At 41.4% G+C, this 23,585-nt stretch overlaps 2 protein-coding genes across 2 annotated transcripts in view; one reads left to right on the forward strand and one right to left on the reverse strand.

The window, feature by feature from the left end:
- The window catches only part of WDR1 (WD repeat domain 1), a 47,065-nt gene extending 24,734 nt beyond the window's left edge, over nt 1–22,331 (reverse strand). Inside the window, exons 1-7 of the mRNA XM_087963687.1 lie at nt 21,834–22,331; nt 21,280–21,401; nt 16,097–16,187; nt 12,020–12,167; nt 10,669–10,849; nt 7,496–7,573; nt 5,788–5,868 (exon numbers count right to left, since the gene is read on the reverse strand). Of these exons, the coding sequence (XP_087819813.1) occupies nt 5,788–5,868; nt 7,496–7,573; nt 10,669–10,849; nt 12,020–12,167; nt 16,097–16,187; nt 21,280–21,401; nt 21,834–21,849 (717 nt within the window). The 5' untranslated portion in view covers nt 21,850–22,331. The remainder of the gene's footprint in view (nt 1–5,787; nt 5,869–7,495; nt 7,574–10,668; nt 10,850–12,019; nt 12,168–16,096; nt 16,188–21,279; nt 21,402–21,833) is intronic.
- The window catches only part of CC2D2A (coiled-coil and C2 domain containing 2A), a 1,114,036-nt gene that overhangs the window by 272,909 nt on the left and 817,542 nt on the right, over nt 1–23,585 (forward strand). The gene's annotated exons all lie outside the window — the stretch shown is intronic.

Genomic DNA, 23,585 nt, shown 5'->3' on the forward strand with positions numbered 1-23,585 from the left:
GCTGTCTCTGTCTGGAGGTGGAGATTGATGACACCAGGCAACGTTGATTTATTCCTATTGGGGAATGTGACTTTTGGGGGCTGTTTCTAATTTCCAATATTATGCGGTGTAATTCCGGTTTGTGTCAGATCCGGAATTACAATAGACTTTGCCAATTTGATGTTTACCTAAATAAAAGAAAATTGTTTTGGAAGATAGACTTCGCTCATTTCTTTTTTAAATGAATTTCATCACTTGGAAACCTGACAAATATATTTAGACTTCAGCAAGGCATTTGTTGTGGTTCGCCAGTAGCAGGTGCGGACGGCTGAGGTCTCAGAGAGCAAGGACTCAGATGAGGGGCCTGCGTGTGATGCAGGGATGGGGCCAGGACCATCAGGGAGTAGAGTGCTGCCTTCGGAGATTGTGGAGGCTGGCAGCAGTGATGAAGAGGCCCCCAAGGAGCCTGTGCCCAGTCCGCATGCACGCAGGGCTGCTCGAAGGAAAGAGCAGCTGCAGCAGCACGGGCAACTCGGGAGTAAGGCTGCAAGGTAATGGCCCCTCGCTTAAGAGTTAAAAGCCAGCTGAGAAACCGGAGAGAGAAACTCTTACAGTTTAGTGCAATTAAATAAATCAGTTGTGGTTTCCTTAACAAATAGTGATTAAAGTAATATGAACCATTATTGGACTTTTTGTGAGAAACTGAAATTAAAAGTTGACCTGGGGCCTTGATAATTAGATATGGGATTATGGAAATAATGTAGACAAATGTTAAATTGAGAGTAAGAGTTTGATTTATTTATTTATTTATATCTGTACCAAAGAAAGTTGGAAGTCATTCTTTTTCGGTTTTCCTTCTTTTCCTCTTTCTTACACTTTCACTCTTTTTTTCTGAGCCTTTTCTTTTTTCAAATCAGTTTTTTATTTGTTTATCCGTTAGCTTTGTATTTTTTTTCCATGTATGAAGAATCAAAGACTCAGCCGTTATAATTCTACATTCCTTATTTACAGGAATCATACCAAAATTTAGAATGAAATCCACTGGGAGCCATCTCATATAAGGTAGGCTCTGAAATCAGTGGTAGGATTCACATTTTTTAACTACCAGTTCTGTGGGCGTGGCTCGGTGGGGGAAGGATACTGTAAAATCTCCAGTCAGAGGTGGTATTTGCCAGTTCTCCGAACTACTCAAAATTTCCGCTACCGGTTCTCCAGAACTGGTCAGAAACTGCTGAATACCACCTCTGCTCTGAATCTCTCTAATAAAAAAGATAGAATAGAATTCGATAGAATATTTGTAGCTCAGGGTTGAACTGTGGGAGCCCTTGGTGCTCTCTGAGCTTGATAGTTTTCTTGCAGATGTTTCATTACCAAACTAGGTAACATCATCAGTACTCGAAGGAGGAGAGGAGTTTGGTCTTATTTTCATGTACTAGTGGCTTACCCTGTCAGTGTTGATCAGTTGCTTCACAAAAAGTGTTTTGATTGGTGCCGGGTCTCTACAGCCTCAGGCAGAGAAGGGCCATTCTGCACCCCTTCTTCAAATGTTCTTTAAAATACAGAGTTTGCCAGCATTCTTTTAGGAACCTCCAACATATAAACCGGAATACGGAACCGGAAGTGAGGTTGTGGTGATACCAGTCACAAGGGAATGAAGCTCTCCATTGCACTGGCTTCTTCTGGCTTGTGGGCTCTGGAAGAAGCAAAAAAATGCCTTGGAGGGGCGGTGAAGCAAAAGAGGGGTGTCCTGTGAGGTTCCAGGGGAGAACGCACTACCCAGGGCTTTCTTTGCCCTCTGGGCCACGCCAGGAAGAGGCAGCCAAATTGGAGACAGCTTCAACCTAAGAAAAGTGCTGGAGCGGAGCCAGTGAACAGTGTTTGGAACTGGGTGAGAAGAATCCTTTATATTTAAAGTGCAACCCGAGAAAAAGAAGATTCAGAAAAAGAATGACTCAGAACTATCTTTAAAGTGGCAGCATCTCAGCAGAGTGGATAAAATTTCTATATTTTTAAAATGGAAGGAAAAGGAGGAAAAAAGAAAATGTGCTAAAAATACAGAAAACTGGACTTTTTAATTGGACAAACGTTGGCTGTGGCTAGGCATTGTAAATTGCTGGAACCACCTATATAAAAAGTTGATATTACATTTGCAATTTGGAGAAAATGAGTAAAATCGAATAAGAAATTAGAAAGATAAAGTGAAAACTGATGCAAGACTGCCACCTGCTGGCAAAGGAAAGGCACAATATATCCCCAAAACTCTGATAAAGGCCTGGTTTTGGAAGACTCAAAGGGGAGAATAAGGAAAACTACCATTAAAAAGACCCCTGAAAGTTTTAATATAGACTGATTTTATTTTTCTGCATTATCTAGAAGAACAGATTGACTAACTTAACAAAGATTCCTGGACATTGACATTGTTTGAGAAGGGACTTTGGTTTGAATAAAGGATTGTTGGATTATTGGACAAAAATAAATAAAAGAAACAAAACAAATATGAGTGGAATTTGGGAAGAAATCTTGTTAGAAATTCAGGATATGAAGAATTACTTTGACAAGAAGATGTGAAGAGATCTTGAATAAAATACAGAAGAGCATGGATGTAGACTTGGAAATTAGGACACAAAATGATAAAGAGAAAACAAGATGTCCAGGAAGAGGAGGAGTTAACTGAAAGAGCAGTTGGAAAAATGCAACAGACAAAACAACAAATAAAATAAATAAGATGGAGATACAAATAAAAACAATACCGATTGAAGATATAAACCAAGGGGAGAATATTTTAAGTGAAGTTAAAAAGGAATTGGAATTGCAGGGAGCTTCCTTTGGGAGAGAGACAGGGGTAAAAGTAGGTAAGTTGAAAATGAGACAATTTAACTGGGTAGAGAAGGGAGAAATGTCTCAGAGGATGGGCCAAAAAATGGTAGCATTTAAAGATCCAAGAGAGAAATATGGGAGGCAAGCTAAGAAACAAATAATCCAAGCTTTATTGCGAGTGAGATGATGGGATAACAAAAAATGGCTAGGAATTAGAGAAAGGGGAATTAAGGGAATAGAATTTTTATATTATAAGGTGAATTAATAACAAGGGAATTTAGAATTTCAATGAGAGTAATATTGAACATGTTATATGTAATAATTAAATAAATGAAAAATACAATCTAACATAAATATGTGTATGATTAACCAATTTATATAATATTGTTGTAATAAATATGAATATTAACATTTTACTTGAAGGAAAAGGAATGACATCTAGAATTTGGTTGATGTAAAAATAACAAAAATAACATATTGAAATAAGATAATAATGAAATACTATAACAATAAAACTGTACTATTATTAGAATTATATAACTTGTCAAATGTAAATATGATGAATACAATTTTACTTGTAATAAATAAGTTGTAAAATGTGATTAGAAAGGGGATATTTTTTAAATATAATAGTGGCATAGCTAAAAATCAGAAAGGGGATAAATAATGGAAGATTGTAACCCAATATAAATTGGTGAATTTTTATTAGAATTATGTAAGTCTGTTAAACACCACAAATATGATTAATATTTTATTTGTAGTTAAAAGAGAGATATTCAGAATATGGAGATTGACACAAAAATAAGATATTGAAATGGTGAATAATCAAAGAATGAAAGATTACAATTTAACAAAATCTGTGTATCAATATTAAGATTGTCAACTGTATTAAATATGAAAAATATTGTCATATTTATTCCAAAATGTAAGTCACTCTAGTGCCACACTGTTCACACAATGATATGTTTGTAAAGAACAAGAAAAAAATAAAAAAAAATATTTAAAAAAATGTTCTTTAAAATACAGTTTGCCAGCATTCTTTTAGGAACCTCCAACATGTAAACTGTGGTTACTCATCCTAAAATGAATCCTCTTTACCTGGAGCTTCAAAATTTGCTGTTTGCTGGGAAGGTGTGTAGCTAAAAGTCAGTCTACATTTAGTCTATATGTGACTTGGGGATATATCTTCATAACTAAACAAAAGTGTACTTTCTGTGCAGCTCACACCCCTTGCTCGCTGGATCTGGATGTCACAAAGCAAAGCTCACATTTTGTAATTCACCCCCGTGCTCCATTTTGGCTGGCAGAGTGCACACGCACATCCCCGGCCCTCCAAGGCCAAACACAACCCTGGTGTGGCCCTCAATGAAATTGAGTCTGACACCACTGCTATAGGGCATTGCTCACCAGAACAACTAGACACGAAGCCAGTTTTTCCCCCTACACCATCAACCTACTAAACAAATAATTCCCACAACACTGTCAAACTATCAGTAAGGCTATATTCTATTATTCTTCTCATCTTTCCTATTACCTATCTCCTTATCTTCTTTTGACTGTAACCTTGTTGCTTGTATCTTATGATTTATATTATTTAGTATCCTAATAGGATTTATGTTGATTGCTTATTTAGAATCCTATGATTATCATTAAGTGTTGTCTCTTGTTTTATGATGATTGTATTTTTAGATGTCTATAATAATTTATCACTTATTGCTTGTATGTACACTTAGAACTTATGTACCGGAGAAAAATTCCTTGGGGGGGGGGGGAGACAACCTATGACTTGTTGGGTGATTGTTTCAGGGATAATTCCTTACTTAACTTTTGTGTACCCCCCACACACTTTTCCTGTATGTTTTAGAGCAGGGGTGGGCAAACTTTTTGGCTCGGGGGCCTCATTGACTTTTAAAATTTGACAGACGGGCCAGGTCAGCACGAGATACGATACATATAAAAAACTGCAAAATCTCCACAAAATCAAGTCACTGCGCCTAATGCGCCACCTGGTGTCGAAATGCCTGTCATTACAAGTCAAAATCAAATGAATGCAATCATTCAATCATTCACATCAAACCTTAATTCTGTACCAATCTTCGGCGGGCCAGATTAAAAAGACCAACGGGCCGGATGTGGCCCGCGGGCCGTAGTTTGCCCACCCCTGTTTTAGAGCCTCCCTCACATTTCTGCTTACCTCCACCTATCCTCTTCAACTCATTCCACACCCCCATGAATCCTCTCGGACTCATGAGACCTTTCTCGCAGTCTCAACCGTGGTTGTAAGTCGATGGTTATACCATCTATCTGCATGTCCTGGACTGGATTTTCTTCAGCTTTCCTCTAAAATCCAGGCACTTCCATACAATACTGTTCTAACAGAATCATCATCCTTAACACAGCTCAGACTTGATCCCTCAAATAATGTAATCTTGGGACAGTTCTGAGCTTGGTGGATCCAGAAACTTACCGTGTTTCTCATATAATAAGGCTGGGTCTTTTTTTTTTTTGAGCCCCGAAAAAATGGCTAGGCCGTCTTTTTGGGGGTGACTTAATTCCCTCTCCTTGCATCTTCGGGCGGGCGGCGACGGCTTGGATGTTGACCTCGGCGTTGGTGGGGCACTTTGTATCGGGGTCAACGCAGGCAGCACCATATCCGGTTGTGCAACAAAAGTACTTCCTAACGGCAAGCCCCTCCACCATTCCCCCCCCATTTCGCATGTTTTAATATAGGCCTTAATTTGGGGGCAGGGGCTTAATTTCATTTCATGCCTATAAAACATGCTGGGATTTCCTATTGGGGGAGGCCATATTGTTGGAGAAACAGGGTATTTGTCTGTGCCTGACATGGGATATATTGAATTCTGGTATAGCTGCCCAACCATACTATTATGATGCTGTTTTAGCCATTACGAAGCATTAGTACTAGTTCTGCAGCTTAATAAGTCATTTAAACTGATATAAATCCATAGAGCGTAATTGGAATATACTTACTGCATAAATACCTCCATCATGCGCTTTGTTTCCACCAAGACCATCAATTTTTTCTCCAGTTTTGCCATCATAAATAATGATCTGTCCAGAAGTTTAAAAAGAGACAACTATCTTGGAAGAGTTCATTTATGAATTGCATTAAAGTAAAGCACTAATATTTCAAGAAAAAACATTTTTAGTATAGCAATAGCAATAGCACTCTTATATACTGTTTCACGGTGCTTTACAGTCCTCTTTAAGCGTTTACAGAGTCAGCACATTGCCCCCAACAATCTGGGTTGTCATTTTACCGACCTCAGAAGGATGGAAGGCTGAGTCAACCTTGAGCCTGGTGGGATTTGAACTACCAAATTGCAGACAGACAGCAGTCAACAGAAGTAGCCTGAAATACTGCATTCTAACCACTGCACCACTGCGACTCAAATCAATGCGTAAAAAAAATTATTTCTTTGAAACAGAAGAGCTAAGAAGCGTGCAGGCCTTGCTAAAAATAAAAAGAATCCCTTTACTTCAGCTACATATATTTCTTTTTCATGTGGTCACTGCCATATTTATACTTGGAGAAGCAGTAGGCATTAGAAATGGGTCAGCATTGGAACCCTAGGCATCCGACTCTGACTGCCACTTCTAAAAAGTCTGATTTCAACCCCTGTACCATCAATAGCGGTCACTAGTTACCACTTGATTATCTCAGAGGGACACAGAGCACCTTCCAAAGCACATATGGAAAGTAGGTCTGCATGAGGAAGACCTTCTCCAAATAGTGATACCACTACTAGATATAAACTCTGGTTGAGAACTGAGTCCCAAGATGATGCACTCAAGGGTGGCAAGAGACTTTTGTCTATAGATAATCCATGACCATTGACACAAAAATTTCTATTGCTGAGACATCCGTTGAGTTTTGCCCCATTTTACGACCTTTCTTGCCACCACCGTTAAGTGAATCACTGCAGTTGGTAAGTTAGCAACACGGTTGTTAAGTGCATCTGACTTTGCTCGTCAGAAGATTGCAAAAGATGATCACGTGACCGTAGGACACAGCAAGTTATAAATACAAACAAGTTACCCATCATCTGAATTTTGATCACATGATCATGGGGATGTTGCAAAAGTTGTAACTGTGAAAAATTGTCGTAAGTCACATTTTTCAGTGCTACTGTAGTTTTTAACAGTCACTAAACAAACTGTGGTAAACCGAAGACTACCTGTACTTCTTCTTTCTCAATCTCTCCTTAATGCTATTCTTTTCACCATCGGTACAAGGTTTCCATCTTTCTTGGTATTATTTTTTTCCCTTCTGTCCATTGTCCTCATTTTCTTTACTACTAGAACATTTATGCCCATCCATACCCTGGCAGTCTGATTCTCAACGTAAGTACTTCAGAGAGAATAATTGCTCTCCTGTAAATCCAGGCAAATCTATTAATGGGAATGGTTCTATTCCCATGTGAAATGCTTTTCACGTGAAATGCTTTTAAAACTCTGGTTCTTTCGTTGGTGCTGAATATCTAGAAGGAAACTATACAAGGGGCATCAGATATATCCACCTGCAAATATTAAATGTTCCATTTTAATGCATGTGAATTAGAACCCAGACTAAGGTGAGTCATATGCTCTTGAAAATAGGTCCAATAACTTATTAGGGACTACTGACACCTGTTCCATTCAAAGCATCCCTTGCATTTTAATATATATATTTTTTTACCTGGCCATCTGCACTGGCTGTAGCAAATCTATTTCCATCAGGAGAGAACCTCACACAGTTAACAAAGCGGCTGTGGTCCTAAAGAACAAGAAATACAGAGTATGAACATTATACTAGGTGAGATGGGCAGCAAATATGTCTAATAAGTAAACATACAGCACAATATCCTGCCTCCGAAGCTCATAAACAGCATCTTCCAGATGCACAAGGTATCTGATATTTCAGTCTTGTCCATCAAACTGCTGAGAATTATTACTGGCAATTCACAGGAGGGACACTAAGAGATCATTAAAAGAGGATAGGAATATACAAACTATGTTTTCTGAGGAAATTAGTATTTAACAAAGGTACAGAGTATGATTATCTCTGTGTATCAGGCACATATTGGTGGAGATACAAGCAGTCTGTGTTAAATCTTATTTAGTACTTCACAGGCTGAAACAGAAGGGTAGTTTGTGGCCAGCTGGTTTCCAGACAAAGCAGAGTACCCATTTTTAACTGCAATAAAGTCAGGAGCCCCCTTCAAAGATGGCAAGGTCTGAAACTTGCATGTTAATCTGCCTTATTTCCTAAACATGGGAAATAGTGAAATAGGAATACTTTTAGAATGTTGAAAAGGTCTAAGTTCAAAACTATGCAAATGCTGGTTATCTTATCTAAAACTACTGCATATGCTTGAGATATGCCTTGTGCTTATACAAAACATGGGAATCAGGCAGCTTCATCTAGTACAGCGGTTCTCAACCTGTGGGTCGCAACCCCTTTCACAGGGGTCGCCTAACCTTCTCTGCGGCCGGCACCGTCCAGGCCGGACTGCAGGTGGCTGCGCGGTTGGAGCCTCGCAGCAGGCTGGTGCACGGTGTCTGCAAGCCCCACCGGCCACGCAGACCCTCCTGGGGGCCCGGAGGCACTTCCTGAGCAGCCCGGGGAGGGCGGCTGTGAGTGTGGGGAGACCTCGCTCGGTGCCACCGGCGGGACGCCTGAAAGGCTGAAACCCCCCAAGGGATGAAGGAGGCAAGCGGGGGCCAAGGGCTCCAGGAGGTGCCTGCAAAGATGGATGGAAGTGAAGCGGGGTCTGGCTGAAGGAGGCCGGGCTGGCGGTGCCTTCCTCTGACCCCAGAAAGCGGAGCCATGCACATGGGTGGCACAAAGACCCGAGGTGGAAAAGGTGCCTGGTCAGTGGTGGGTGGCTTCGGACGAGACACCTCCCCCAGTGGAAGAGGGCCAGATAAGGAAGAGAAGTGGGACGGAGATGTTGGTGGCCGTCTGGCTGAAGGTAGGAACAAAAACTACCAGGAACCTACAAAGAGGCTGGAAGTCCTTGCGCCGCGAGAGGGGAAGTTAGAAGGTTTAGTAACCAAAAAAGTCCCATTAAATTTCTATTGGGGGGGGGAGGTAGGTGACTATAGGTTAGCAGCCAGTGGGCAATCTTAAGCATGAATAGCAAATTAAAAGGTTAAATTGTTGAAAATGCCTATTATTAACAGAAATTGTGTATTATGACAAATATGTGTTGGGCATTACCATTTGCTCAATATTGCTTCAATCAATCTTAGCTGTAACTTCACATTTTTATCAAGCTTTTGATTTATCACAGTTACTCGAAGCTTTGAATTTTGGAAGGTTATTTTCAAATTGTCATGTTGTTATACATCCTTCTCTTAGTTCCCTTTTCTGTGGAATATACTTTAAAAGTCTCTACTTATTACAAATAGTTGTTAAATCTTTAGCAAAAGGTATTCTGACAACCACAGATAAACTTTTATTTAATATAGATCAGTGATAACAATTATCATACTAATAACATGTGGTTGTGATAACCAAGCAAATATACATAATCTTACAATGTATTTGCTTTCAGAAATAATTCTGAAAGAATGATAGTAAATATTATTCAAGTAGAACATCCTAAGTAAACTAAATAAAAATAAACACAATTTCAATAATTTTCATAGAGGATTTAAGTAAATATTTTTAAACACACATTTTTTTAACATTCTGCTCAGTTTCTCATAATAAAATAGCAGGTACTTTGTTATATGAATGGTAACGAAACTAGAAAGAATACATAAAATTACAAACAAGTGAGATTCGAAAGTCTGTGTAACAAATAGATATTGTTTGTTTCTTATCCATATGCTTTAATTATGTTCAGTTTGTAACAATGAAAATACATCCTGCATATCAGATATTTACATTACGATTCATAACAGTAGCAAAATTACAGTTATGAAGTAGCAACGAAAATAATTTTATGGTTGGGGGTCACCACAACATGAGGAACTGTATTAAAGGGTCGTGGCATTAGGAAGGTTGAGAACCCACTGATTTCTAGTACAACCCAATCTAGATAGCCTGTTGTGTCAGTTTCATGCATGATGCTATCAAGAAACTTTTACGAAATGACGGCGTAGACATGGAGCTGCAATCTTGATTCTCCTTTATACATGAACCACATGCTAGTAACCATACTAATATAACATAAAGAAGTCAAAAAGATATACCTATGCGCGAGCAAGGGAATATCTATGCAGTTTAGCTTCAATGAACCAAGAGAGGGAGCAAAGAGATGGGCAAAATTATCTCATTGTTAAGAGTTACATACTTCCCCGAACCTTCTGGACAGGCATTCAGAGAAGGTCATTGTAAGAATGTTCAGGATAGAGTGTTAGGATAGAGGTGTTAAGGGTAGAGAAAGCTTATATGGCTTTCTCTATCCTTAACACCAGTGTAGATTTCCACGTGTGGAAAAATCAACACACATGGATCCCTATCTATACAGGCTTCTCTGAGACTTTTAACATATTTACTACAAATGCTTTTCATCTTGTTTGTACAAAGGAGCTTTCAGGTCTCCAGAAGCAATATCTCACTGACATACTGCAGATGCAGACCCTCTACAACAGGGCTGTCAAATTCCTGGCCCATGGGCCGGATGCACCATGTGCTGGCCACGCGCACACACCCAGTTTAGTGAAGGGAGAAAAAGTCCCAATACGTCACGTGACACCGCCATGACGGTTTGAGTTTGACACTCCTGCTCTACAACAATCCTCCATAAGTAAAGTTGCCTATTTCTCAAGATGTGGAAACTGCTTTCAGCTACCACAGGAAGGTGAGAGAAGATTCTGAGCCCAAAGCTAGACACTGCTTAGGAAAGAAAATAAACTCACACTAATGGTGAACTGGAACTTGAATGGTGGTCCTTCAAAGAAAGCAGCACAGTTGTCATCGCTGCCAGTTGCTAAGCGATAAGGCCTCGTCTGTTTAATGTCCACTGTATTTATTATTTTGTTGTGACCCGCAAGCTCGCCTACTGAAGAACCAGTATCCCATAAGAAGACTGCTCCAAATCTATTTATGCAAAACAAAGACTTAATTCTTTTTAATACACATTAAAGTAACTGATTATGCTCATGCAACTTCAACATTACTCCTTATTGTATCATTTTAAAAAAAATAATGAAATCAAAGGCTAAAAAAATTAGTTTCTATTTGTTCCTCTTAATTTTTTTCTTCCCACTTAATGTTTTTATCATGTTATTTAGTGTCATTTAAGAATAAAAGAAAAAAGGTTCTCAAAGGCGAACAAAAATAGGCTGCAATACCAACTGATTTTTTTTGTAACAACTGCTAAAGATTAATTCTACACCTCAAGAACACACACAAAAAAGAATTTTATCTATAAGCAAATAATAATTTTAAATAAACCTTCTTTGCTTGGTAAATACCAGCAAAGCAAAGCATGAGTTTCTTATTGACATAATGACGTCTTAAATTACTGCTTTATTTACAAATACATAATTTCTGAAAAGAAATATCCTATGTATTTATATAAGGAAGCTGGAAGGAAAAATAGACAATATTTCATAGCAGAAGCGCCATATAAGGAAAAAAAGATGTTGACAGCATTCAAAACTAGAGAAGAAAATATGGTGCCAATATTTCTGGACATAAAGGCAACAGATCTCATTATAGCAAAGCTGAAATCAGTTCTCCTTTTTCCTAGATTTTCTCCACCTTTTGACATGTAAGAGCTTTATAATCATAGTAAGATAAAAATGGTTGATGCTGAACTACAGTGAAAAGATAAATGTACATACAACAACCAAGGAATAGATTATGTTATACATGGGACATTTCTTAGAATTTAGAATTCTTTAAAATGCCACTTCAGCTTTGGATGTGGAAATTTAAAAACAAAAGCTAGAATTTAGTGATCTAAGAAATAATTCTTACACCAACCATTTTCCTGTGTTGTCCCACCTCATTTTAAACAGGGTTAAGTTTTTATATTTTGAATTCCAACAGGATGAATCCCACGATAGTGAGGATTTAATACAACAAACTTTTGTCATTAATGCCATTTAAAAGAGAGTATTTTGCTTATGGGGTCCAAGGAGATGCATTCTTAAGAAAGATTCAGGTCTTAAACAAGTAGATTTCATCTGGAAACTAAAAACCCCAAAGAAAGAGCTAAGAATAAAGAATATAAGGGATTTAATAGAATTTGGGCTTACTCACTTTTCCCTTCCTTCTCCAACAGCAGCAATTCTCTTACTATCTTCAGTCCATGCAATATCTTTTATCTTTCCTGCAAATGGCTGATACTCATATTTTAATAAATGTTCTTTCTGTGTGGTGTCCCAGATTCTAAGCTTTCCAGAGACATCTGTCAAAGCACAAACACATAGAAAAATAATTTGTCAAGCAAGATTAAACTACTCTATCAGATTCTAACTTACAAAATTTAAGACATACCAGCTCTAAAGTACTCATATGACTACATTGAACAAACATTAGTTTTGCTTTTATTTATGCTTATGAAGTCTTTCTGCTCAAAAAGAGTATTCAAGATAGCTTTATAAATTATAACATATGCTGAATATGAACAATAAAAATAAAAAAATAATGAATAATAAAACCATTGTCCATTAAAGTTGATCAATGCTATTCTTCTCAACATGTAAAACATGGGGGCCATATCCATGTTGCAAGAGTGCATTCAGAGCTACGGGGGAAAGCTCTCGTCTGCTTCTAGATTTTTAATGACCAGGCCAATTTAACAGGGGTTGGAGGCCTCAAATAGTAAAGATCTAAGCATTAAGGATTTAAACAAATGTTAAATTTATATCAACTAACTAACATTAAAAATTAGCACTGACAATGAATACAGATTTTTTAATACAGTAGTGATATGCTCCTATCTTGTATTGAAGACTGGTTTTGCACTAAGGGCAAGTTGTGAACATTTTGTAAATGCCAAGACCATGTTCATGTCTACCTCTAGACCCAGAATGTGGACTATCTCTGGACGCAGAATGTGCCAAATAATCACATCTTCTCAATCTGTTCCTTACTCATTCACACTGGGACCTGAATAGCATCACATGGTTGGCCCAGGACTATTTTGTACAATAGAGTATAATCAGCATGTTGAAGATATCTGACCCTGGACTGATAGATGACTCCATTCAAGGTTTCATGTAGATGTTAAACAAAATAAATGAGAGCAGCAAGTCCTGTAGCACTCCACAAGTGAAAGGCCAGAGACTCAAACACTTCCTCGCTAACACCAATTGAAACCAGCCACAAGGAAAGCTAGAGAACCACTGTAACATGGCAACCTTCCCCTCCTAACCTTACAATCAGTCCAGAAGGCTACTGCAATCAACAGTATTGAAAGTTGCTGAGAGATCAAGGAGCATGAGGACAGATGTACTAGCCCTATCCTGCCGAATGCCCTGGACCTTCATATAAATGTTAAATAAAATCCCGTTAAGAAAGTGTGAAATAAAATTCATTTTGTTTTATTGACCTATATTAAATATCAAGAAAGCAACATATTATGCTGTACCCTTTAATCTTTTCCTTGCATTGCTTGATTTACATAATTTATAAAGTTCACCAAATTCATTTTAATGCAAAATGGATGTAACTATGGTTATATTATTGTAAGAAGCATAAATAAAACTGCACTGCTGATTTAATAAATAAGCAAAATGATATAAATTATTGGATTTAATTTATTTTCTTTATGGTAAGAGAAAGAAAATCACTGCAATTTTTACAAGGCAATTTCATTCTGGGGCTAAAAATACCCTAGGTATATTTTGCACCAAGCAGAAAGATATTATGCAATGTTTATATCACTACAGAATCTGAATGTACAGTGTGCTTAAATATTTGGGAATCCTTTTGAATTTTCAGTATTTCTGCATACATTTGACCTAAAACATGACTTGTTCTCCACTCAAGTCCTAAAACTAGGTAAAGAAAAGAAGAAATCAGTCAAAAAACATTATATGCCTTCACTTATTTGAGGAAAATGATGCAAAGCCACATATTTGTATTTGGCAAAAGTATGTGCAATGTTCAGTTCAGCAGGAGGGGAAACTAAGAGTCAAGGGTTTCAATCAATGGAATAATAATAGGTGGGAGAATGCTTTATTTAAAGAACAATATTCTGGGTGTTCATTATCAGTCTGATCTTTGCAATACAGGGATATGGGAGCCTCAGCTATTAAGAGCCTCCAAAAACCTCTGGCTTCTGAAAAACGGTTGATGGTGCTCATTAGCACTATGTATTTCCAAAGAGTTTGCCCTCCAACAGTCCAGGCAGATCATGTACAAATTGAGGTAATTCAACATCACTCTTACCCTCCCAGGAGTGGTCAACCAACCAAGATCACACCAAGAGCAACGCATGTAATACTCTTGGAAGTCACCAAGAATCCCATAACAATGTCTAGAAAATGTGAGTGTTCATGAACCCCATGTCAAAAGAACACTAACAACAATGGTACAGATGGTAGGGTGTAAGGAGAAAGCCACAATTCTCCAAAAAGAATATTGCTGCCTGTGTACAATTTGTCAAAGACCGCATGAATAACTCAGAAGACTGTGGAAAAACATTGTGTGGACAAATGGGACCAAAACTGAACTTTCTGGCTTAACTGAAAAATATTTTGGTGACACCAGTGAAAAGCAGACACTGCATTCCAGCATTATGCCCTCTGTGAAACATCTTAGTGGCAGTTCCATAGTTTGGCCCTGCTTTTCTGGTTTGCCATCATCGGCTTTTCATCAGTGATGAAACTATGAATTCTGAATTATGCCAGCAAATTCTACAGAAAAGTATCATGGTATCTGTCATGAACTGCTTAAGAGAAAGTGGGTCATGCAGCAAAACAGCAACTTAAAGTATACAAATTATAGGACCAAAAAAATGGTGAAAGCATAAGAAATTTGTTTTGGAAAGCCAAGCCAAAATCCTGACCTTAATTTCATAGAAATATTGTTGAAGGATTAAAGCAAGCAATTCATGTGAAGAAGCTCCCCAACATCCCTGAGAAGCTCCCCAACATCCCTGTTCTGTAAGGAGGATATGGATTAACATTTCTCCAGCTGGTGGATCAAGAGTTATTGGAAATATTTAGTTGAAATTATTGCTGGCTGGGGTAGGGGGGGTCACAGTTACTGAAAGTAAAGGTTCATATACTTTGCCATACACAAATATGCATATTGGATCATTTTCCTCAATAAATTAATTTGTGCAGACAACAGATGACATTTTAGGTCATATCAGAAATATTGAAAACTCAAAATTTTAAGCACTATTGTTCTTGTCATTGTCTCTCCTCTCCAAGATTAGCTGATAACACAAAGAAGAAAGGGGGCAGGGTGGGAAGAGAAATGTGGCTTAGAGTAGAAGCACATCTAAATCATCAATGAAAGAATCACAAATGAAGGCATGTATGTGTGTCCTAGGATAATGTTCAGGATCCAATTTGGGTCAGACACTGGGACCAGAGGTTTAGTCTTCCAAGCTTTCAGACTCATGCTAGAGCCATCCTCAGGGATCTTCTATCAGAATGTGTGCTTTGGGTTATTCTATGCACAACATTTATGTGGTGGTTGATTGGGTGTGCCTTTCTTTTCAAATGGTTGATTGGGGTGTTGATGGCCAGCTATTAAGTTGTTGGCTATTGTTTACTTATGCTGCCAAGTTGTCGACTCCAATTCTATACATTTCTTCCTTTCTCTTCCTTGCAAGTTGCATAGGCATCTTGTAATAACTGCTTGTGGGTACACATTGTGCCTGAATTGTTTACGGCGGTACCTTCTGGTCCAGTGACAGACCCAGATTGGATCCTGCAATGAAAGAATCATTCAAAAGATTCACACTGCAGCCCAAGAAAATAATATTGATACAGTATTATATCAGTAACAGCAAATTAAAACAGCGCTGGTAGCATAGGGGTTAGATTGCGGTATTGGAGGCTAGCTCTCCCCACAGCCTGGAGTTCGATTCTGACTGGCTCAAGGTTGACTCAGCCTTCCATCCTTCCAAGATCAGTAAAAAGAGGATCCAGTTTGTTGGGACAATATGCTGATATTGTAAACCGCTTTCAGAGAATGCTGTAAAGCACCATGGAGCAGTATTTAAGTCTAAGCAGTATTGCTGTTGCTAAGTGTACAACACTGAAGGTCATAAGAAAACCATAAGGAAGCAGAGAAACACACTTTGTGATGGGCGTAAGTTAACATGAACCTGCATTGGATTACCAAGAAATGCATATTTACACTTTTACACTCTACCTCCAGATGCAATATAGAAGCCACTGGGTGCATACTTGGCCACCACAACTTGATGGGCGTGTTCAGTATAGATGTCAGCAATTGCTGGGTTCTGTAAGAAAAATAGAATTTCAAAATATAACTTTCCAAAGAAAGGAAGTTGAATAGAGTCCCATAATGGCTATATAACTATTGTATTTGGTCACCATTTTATATTTCATATTTATTTTTTTAATTATACACCAATGTATGAGTTGAGCAGTTCTGTAATCCATTAAATAAGATAAATAAGTAACATAAAATAGATGTGGTTTACTGAATTAAGACATCTTCAAAGTAATCCTACTATTCTAATAAAACTAATTCTAAACATAAATTGTCAGTTTGCATAGAGCATTAAAAGCCAAAAGAGAAGTACTTTTCCTTATTGAAATTTAGATTTTAGCAAATTTTCAGATTACATTTTGTCTTAAATTACATCTTGAGACAAAATGTAATCTGAACATTTCTGTATTTAGCATATGGAGATCTATCTGACTTTGCACACTGTATATCAAAATAAGCCCAAATGTTGCTACTACCTTACTGATGTGATAGGGTGCTCTTGGGAATGACGAAGGCAGGAATGCATGCCAAGAGTATAGAATCCCAGTGATGCCACCAAGCAGGTACCTCTAATGGGCAGTACCCACACGTGTACTGCCCATTAGATCACTTGAGCAATAATGGCAAAGCTTCAATAGTGCGTAGGAGAAGGCAATAGTAAAATATTGCTATATTTAACCAAGAAAACCAAATGGAAAGGCAAGATAAAATCACTGAATCTATAGTGCTGAATGATGAACGTCTCAAAATAGATGGCACTCAGTATACTACTGAAATATGTGAAGATCTTTTGGAATACTGGTGATATTTATGTTTGTGGCTAGGTTAAATTCAGGACACCTAGTTTCCAATGATGCCATCCAATTTCTTGGATGGAAAAAGCTGCAAAGACAAGATTACAGTGGGACTGTAGAATGAACATGCTCAACACAAGTGAAAGATGAAACAGACAACCCATGGAGGACTGGAACTGGATGCTTGCAGAGAGAAGGTGATCCTGTTTTATATGAAAATGGAACCTTTCATAACTAAGATATGCAAGGACAGTACTTGAATACTATACAGTCAATGACTGAATAATATCAATTCAACTTTGCAGATAACCTTTTATTATAATGATTATCTGAGTTTATGCCTCAATTGCTTAGGCTATAGAAGATGAGGCTTATAATCAAATTACATCTAAAACTGACAGAACGTGAAAGCAAGATGCGGTTGGAAACAGGAATGTCAAAGTTGAAAATACAGAGATTACATGGCCCAAGGGGCCAAAATGAACCTGGCGCTGATCTACAACCTGGAAGCGGCCATCAGGGGCAGAAAGCGGTCAACCTTAGATCAGCGGGGCGGGAGCTGGCAGGGAGCCACCCTCGCCTCCTAGGCTCGCACACAGTAGGCAGCAAGCGTGCAAGGCCTGGTGTCCCTGGGGTCTGGCTTTCCAATACGGGGGCTGGGGTGGTCCCAGTGAAAGGGAAGCCTCACAAGCTGCGAGGCCAGGCTCAGAAAGGGAGAAGGGAGAGACAGGGAAGCACTTCCCTTTCACTAGGACAGCCCCCGCCCCTGTTGGAAAGTTCGTGCTCCCCCCCGGCATCCATGGGCTCCCATGTCCTTTGAACCCGCTAGGCAAGAGTTCCACCGGCAACACTGGTCTGGGTTTCCCAATCTGTGGGCAGAGCCTCGCCCCACACTTTGCACTCTTATTAAGGCGGCACCTGCGGACGGGGCTTAGCCAGGGGCGTCCGTGGGTGAGGCAGCGAGAAATCACATCTGGAGGGCGCAGTATGAGTTTGGGATGAGCTGAAGGGGCTGTGTGCCCTGGCCCGGCGCTTGGGTGGGTAGATCGGGGGAGAGAGACTGCCTGGGGGGGTGTCTAATGAGGTAGCCTCTGGGCATGTGCAGAGAGCGCCCCTCGCTTCCTTCACCTGAGTCAGGGTTTGCAGCAGAAAAGCCCAGCTTTGGCTTTCCAACCGGGGAAGGTTGGGTCCTGGTGAAAGTGAAGCCTCTCAGGCCAAGGAGTGGGGCATGCGGGCTCTGATCTATTCTACAACCTGGTGGTGGCCATCTGGGTCTGAAGGTGGTCAGCCTTAGATCTGACTCAAGAGGCCGCCCTGCTGCCCCGCCCCCTTTCATCCAGGATGCATGCGCTCGCTGTCTCCTGTGGTGGGGTGGTCTCTTGCTGGGTTCATGGCAGCCACTCAGGTCAGATCTAAGACTTACCATGTTCCAGCCCGAATGGCCGCACCAAGTTATAGATCAGCACTGCGCCTGCACCAGCACCTCCATGTCCTGCTCGTCAGCCTGGCCTCTCACACTCCTTTCAAAGGGACCACCTTGCCCCCGCATGGGAAAGTCACAGCCGGCGGCAGCACTGCCAGTCTCTCTCCCCCTGCCCTAGTCCTTTCCTGAACGCGGAGGAAGATTTGGGGCACTTTGGGGCAGGGAAATCTGTTAGATTTTCCAGCAGAAATTCAAATGCAGAAAGCACACACAGATGACTGATTCAGCAGGATTCATTAACTTCTTTATATACATAATAATATGACAAAAATGTACAGTACCAATAGTAGATTCTTCCAATGTAACACAACCAAAACACAAGCAGCAGCTTCAAAGTTCTGAGCAGCGACTAGAGCCACACCCAGGCTGCTTCTAGTTTCACTTTCCAATTCAGCTCCCATTGGCTGGTCTGTTGCCATGCCTATTCATTGGCTGACTTTGTTACTAAACTCTATTCCAGTTCATGAATATACTCTTGATAAAATCCCTTGCTTCAAGCTTCCCATTGTCTTGCAAACGCCTTTTGCACTGTCTTTTGCACAGTCTTGGCGCAAAGAGCATTTGCAAGCCGACAAAACTTTGGGGCAGTGAAATCGCCTTGCTTCAAGCCTCCCATTGGCTTGTAAACTCTCTTCGTACCGAGACTGGAATGGTGCAAAAGTCGATGGAAAGATTCGTGAAAGGCTATTTCACTGCCCCCAAATCTCATCATCTTGCACTCTTTGGCCGGATCTTGTACAAGCCTCAGTTCACAAAAAACAGAGACCTAAACTACAGTAGTGCGAGATCAGTAGTGCAAGATCTCACACTACTGATCTCCTGTGATCTTGCACTACAATACTGCACAAACTGCAGGGCACCAATGCTTGGGCGCAGCTGAGGAGGGTGCCTGAGGGGGTGTCGAACAATATTGCAGAAACTGCAATGGGAAAGGTGGGTGAAAGTGGAAAGCTGCCGCAGGCAATAGGCAGGAGCTTCCCATTTTGACTGCTCCACACTGCCGTTGCCTCTGCACCTGGACTCCAGCCTAAAACTGAATGGGCAGTTCAGCTGCCCCCCCCCCACTGCACCTCAGCACTGTTTGACACCCCTAGCTGTGTGCAAGCCCCGATGCTTAGCTGACCTCCTCCCCCAGGCTTTGGCACTCACTCTGGATCACCCCTCCCAGTCTTGTCTAGCCCATCACAGGTACCCCTCAACATCGCAGGCCAGGTCATGTTGGTCATGGCAACCAAATGTGGTTTTAAAATTGGACCAAGAAACACCAATAACCTGAATGAAGCTGATGACACTACTCTGATAGCTGAAAAAAATCTACATTTGCAAGCTCAAAGTTAAGGAACACAGTGAAAACTTGTGATTAAGATTTAAAGTAAAGACCAAACTAATGACAACAGGTACAGTACTGCAAGCAGCTTTAGATTAACAATGAAAATACAGAAGAGGGGAAGAAAGAGAATTGATGCTTTTGAACTTTGAAGATGGAGAAAGTTGAAATACTACGGACAGCCAAGAAAACAAGCAAATGTATTATAGGATAAATCTATCCAATGCAATCTAGATAGGTTGGATTTGGCTGAGAATTTGGGGACTTATATGGATGGTCCTTGCTTAAAGCCTACTTGTTCAGCAACCATTCAAATCTGCATTAGTGCTGAACTTATGACTGGTCCTCAAAGTTCCAGTCATTGCAGCATCCCTACAGTCATGTGATCAGGAATGTCAGAATTGCCGTTGCCAAGCAGCACAATGGCATGATATTGCACTTTATGACAGCAATTCCAATCCCACTTGCATCAGATCATCAAAAAGGATAATTTATGTTTGTTTGTTTATTGGCTGGGCCAATTTCTTCCTTTCTGAGTCCAAGATAGCATAGCCAGGGCGTCTGCTTGCCAGAGGACCTGGCCCTTGAAGGATGCTCCTATACTAGCTCTCTTTTCCCTTTTGGTAAAATAAATAATTTTATACAATCTGAACATGCAATCTCAAAACTAATACAGGAGTTCTGCCACATTGGTTACATCAATATTAAGGAAAATACAACATGAAAGGTCTTAATATTTAATTGTTTAATTGCTCTTTTGTTCAAGTATCTAGTGCTTTGCATGTTTACATATAAATAAATTAAGGTTATGTATAGTTTAAAAATTATTCTGATCAATTGCTTTGGACTTTATGCAAGTACAATTACAGCCCTTCTCTGTTAGTCATTAAGACAGACCCTCTTTTCTCTGGCTTCCACATGAGTATGAGGGAGAAGGAATAAAATCCACTTTAAAGTGACCTGGATGTGGGGAAAAAAGAGGGGCTGAAGCATAAGGAGGGAGGGCTTGTGCTTGCAATTCAACGCACTTATTCTGGATCTTTTATTAACTGTGCACACACCCAACCTAACTATATCACAGTAATTATAGCCCTTGAACTATCCTTTGTTTTTTTTCCAGATTTTCGTGCTATTTTAAAACAGCTGCCCTCCACCATTCCTAACTCTGGATTTCATGCCCTAAAGGCAACCTGGCAACCTTCGATATTCTTAGCTCTTTTGACTCATCTGCTCCACAGCGGCTTCTCCACAGATCTTCCCTTCCCTCAGTTACACAGAAAGTACAAAGTCATCGATTCAGTGGCTTTACACACGGAAGCTTCAGGGGTGTCCAACCTTGGCAACTTTAAGACTTGTGGACTTCAACTCCCAGAATTCCTCAGCCAGCAAAGCTGGCTGAGGAATTCTGGGAGTTGAAGTCCACAAGTCTTAAAGTGCCAAGGTTGGACACCCCCTGCTTTAATGGAGTCAACATAAAAACTAGAATATACATTACATCTATGTTTCGAATGATGACAGATTTTCCATTGGTATATAAGAAATTGTTGCCTTTCGGATCTCCGCCGATGATTTTGGAGACCCCCCTTTCGACCTGCGGGAGGCTGGCAAACACCGTCTCTGCGAGAGAAGGGGGGGACAGGACACAGCGTTAGCCTCAGGGAGGCGGCGGGCCCCGAATGCAACCTGTGGGCCCCGGACTCAGCCACGACATGGCCAAAGCGGCTCCGGCCAGCCCTCTCCCCTCCTTCCACCTCAAGAATCCCCCGACTAGGCCCGGCGACGCGCGGCCAGACGGCGGATTCCGAAAAGGCCGGACCCCCCCCGCCCGCCATCTCTCCGGGCCCCTCCCAAGAGCGGTCCGCCATCTCGTTCTATCGAAGGAGGAAGAAGAAGCGCAGGGAGCCTGGGAGCGACGGGAACAGGGGCCAAGCCGGGACGCCGCTCTTGGTCCTCCGCCTCCTTCCCCCACCGGTCCCGGGGGAGGCAGATTCCACGTCCCCACAGCCCCCCGCGGCCTATCTGACAGCCTCCCACCCGCGTCCGACTCACTCAGCTGGTAGGGCATGGTGGCTGCCACTCGCGACTGCGGCGGCGGCTTCGGTGTCAAGGCAAAGCAAGGCGAGGCAAAGCAAAGGCAGGGCAGGGCAGGGCTCGGCCGGCCTCGGTCTCTCTTCCACCTCCTCCGGCGGGGGGAGCGACGTCAACTCCCGGCTGCGCAAAGCAGGAAGCGCAGCTCGCCCAGCTCTCGCTTTACTCCCCGGCTTTGACCATATATAGTCAACTCTAGTTCGCGCGGCGGACGGGCGGAGAAGGAACGGCGGTCAGGGCGGCGGCGGCGGCGCGGCTGGAAAGGGGGCCCCGGTCCGGAAGCGACGCCGGGAGGGAGAAGTGGCGAAGCGGGTGAGGGTTCGTCGGGAGGGAGTTCCCAACCTCGACTGGGTCGCCCTTCCAGCCTTGGACGCGGCGGCTCCCCCAGGATGGCACAAAGGGCGGAGCCGGCGAATTATTCTCTCCGCTTCCCGCGGCGAGTCTGCTTGGATTCGAACTGCCAACAATCCGGATACCCCCTCACTGCCCTCTGGCGCTCGCCCGCATCTGCCCCACTTCCCCCCCGTCCCTCGTTTCAATCGCTTTTTAAAAGCCGAGTTCAGGTTTTGTGGAGCGCTGAGGAATTAGGATCCGGGCGAGAGCGACATATCTATGCTGACAGTCAGCCCTTTCAGGAGAGATGCCGACTTAAAAGTGTCATCCTGTTCCTTCTTCCTGATTCGCAGAGTTACATGGCAACATGCGTTTCAGGACTAATTCATATTCATGTACAGGCATGGCATTTAGCTTCAATTTAGCACTCTTTTTTTTTTTAATAAAAAAGTTTTATTATTTTTTAAGACCAACGTAGACAAACACAACATAAAAAACATCAAGCCATCTTCCAGATATATACATACAGTGTGTCGGTTGGTTTACAATTTTTTTTGTGCTTCCGCTTTTTATTGATTTGATTTGTCAATCGCTTACAAGATAATAGGTATAAGTACATACATAGTTATGAATACATGAAATGGGTACATATAAGAAAAATAAAAAGAAACAATAGGGCAGGATGGTAGGAACTTAGGAAAGGGGTGAGGTCAATAGTAGACAGTCTAAGGTTAAAGTTCCTGGGGTTTGGGGAAGAAACCAGAGTCAAGTAGAGCAGGGGTCCCCAACCACCGGGCCCTGGACTGGTACCGGTCCGTGGAACATTTTCTACCGAGCTGGGCGCCGCCATCTTGTTTTGATGAGAAAGTGCTTCCGGTGAGCTTTTCCGGTTGGAAAGCGGCGTTTGGGTCCTGAAGGAATCCTAGCGCCTTAGTTTCATCGAAGGGGGGGAAACGGCTTCGAACGAAACTAAGGCGCGAGGATTCTTTCAGCACCCAAGGCAAGGCGAGCCGAGCGACCGTCCCGAAGCCTTCCCGAAGCCCATCGAAAAAGGTACAAAGGAAGAGTTGAAGGTGGCGGGAAGAAGCGGGGGACGGCTGGCTGGCCGGTCGCTCGGCTCACCTTGCCATGCGTGCTGATGCCGGTACCGGGCCGTGGATCATTTTGTGATGCCGGTACCGGGCCATGGCACAAAAAAGGTTGGGGGCCACTGTAGTAGAGTATTCCAGACATTGACCACTCTGTTGCTGAAGTTGTATTTCCTGCAATCAAGTTTGGTGCGATTAACCTTGAGCTTGTATCTATTGTTTGCTCTTGTGTTGTTATGGTTGAAGCTGAAGTATTCATTGACAGGTATTGTCTTCACTTACAATTACATTG

This window comes from Notechis scutatus, chromosome 4, assembly GCF_049901735.1.
Source record: "Notechis scutatus isolate UNSWTSFEM ecotype Mainland chromosome 4, rNotScu1.2, whole genome shotgun sequence".
Classification (NCBI taxonomy): Eukaryota; Metazoa; Chordata; class Lepidosauria; order Squamata; family Elapidae; genus Notechis; species Notechis scutatus.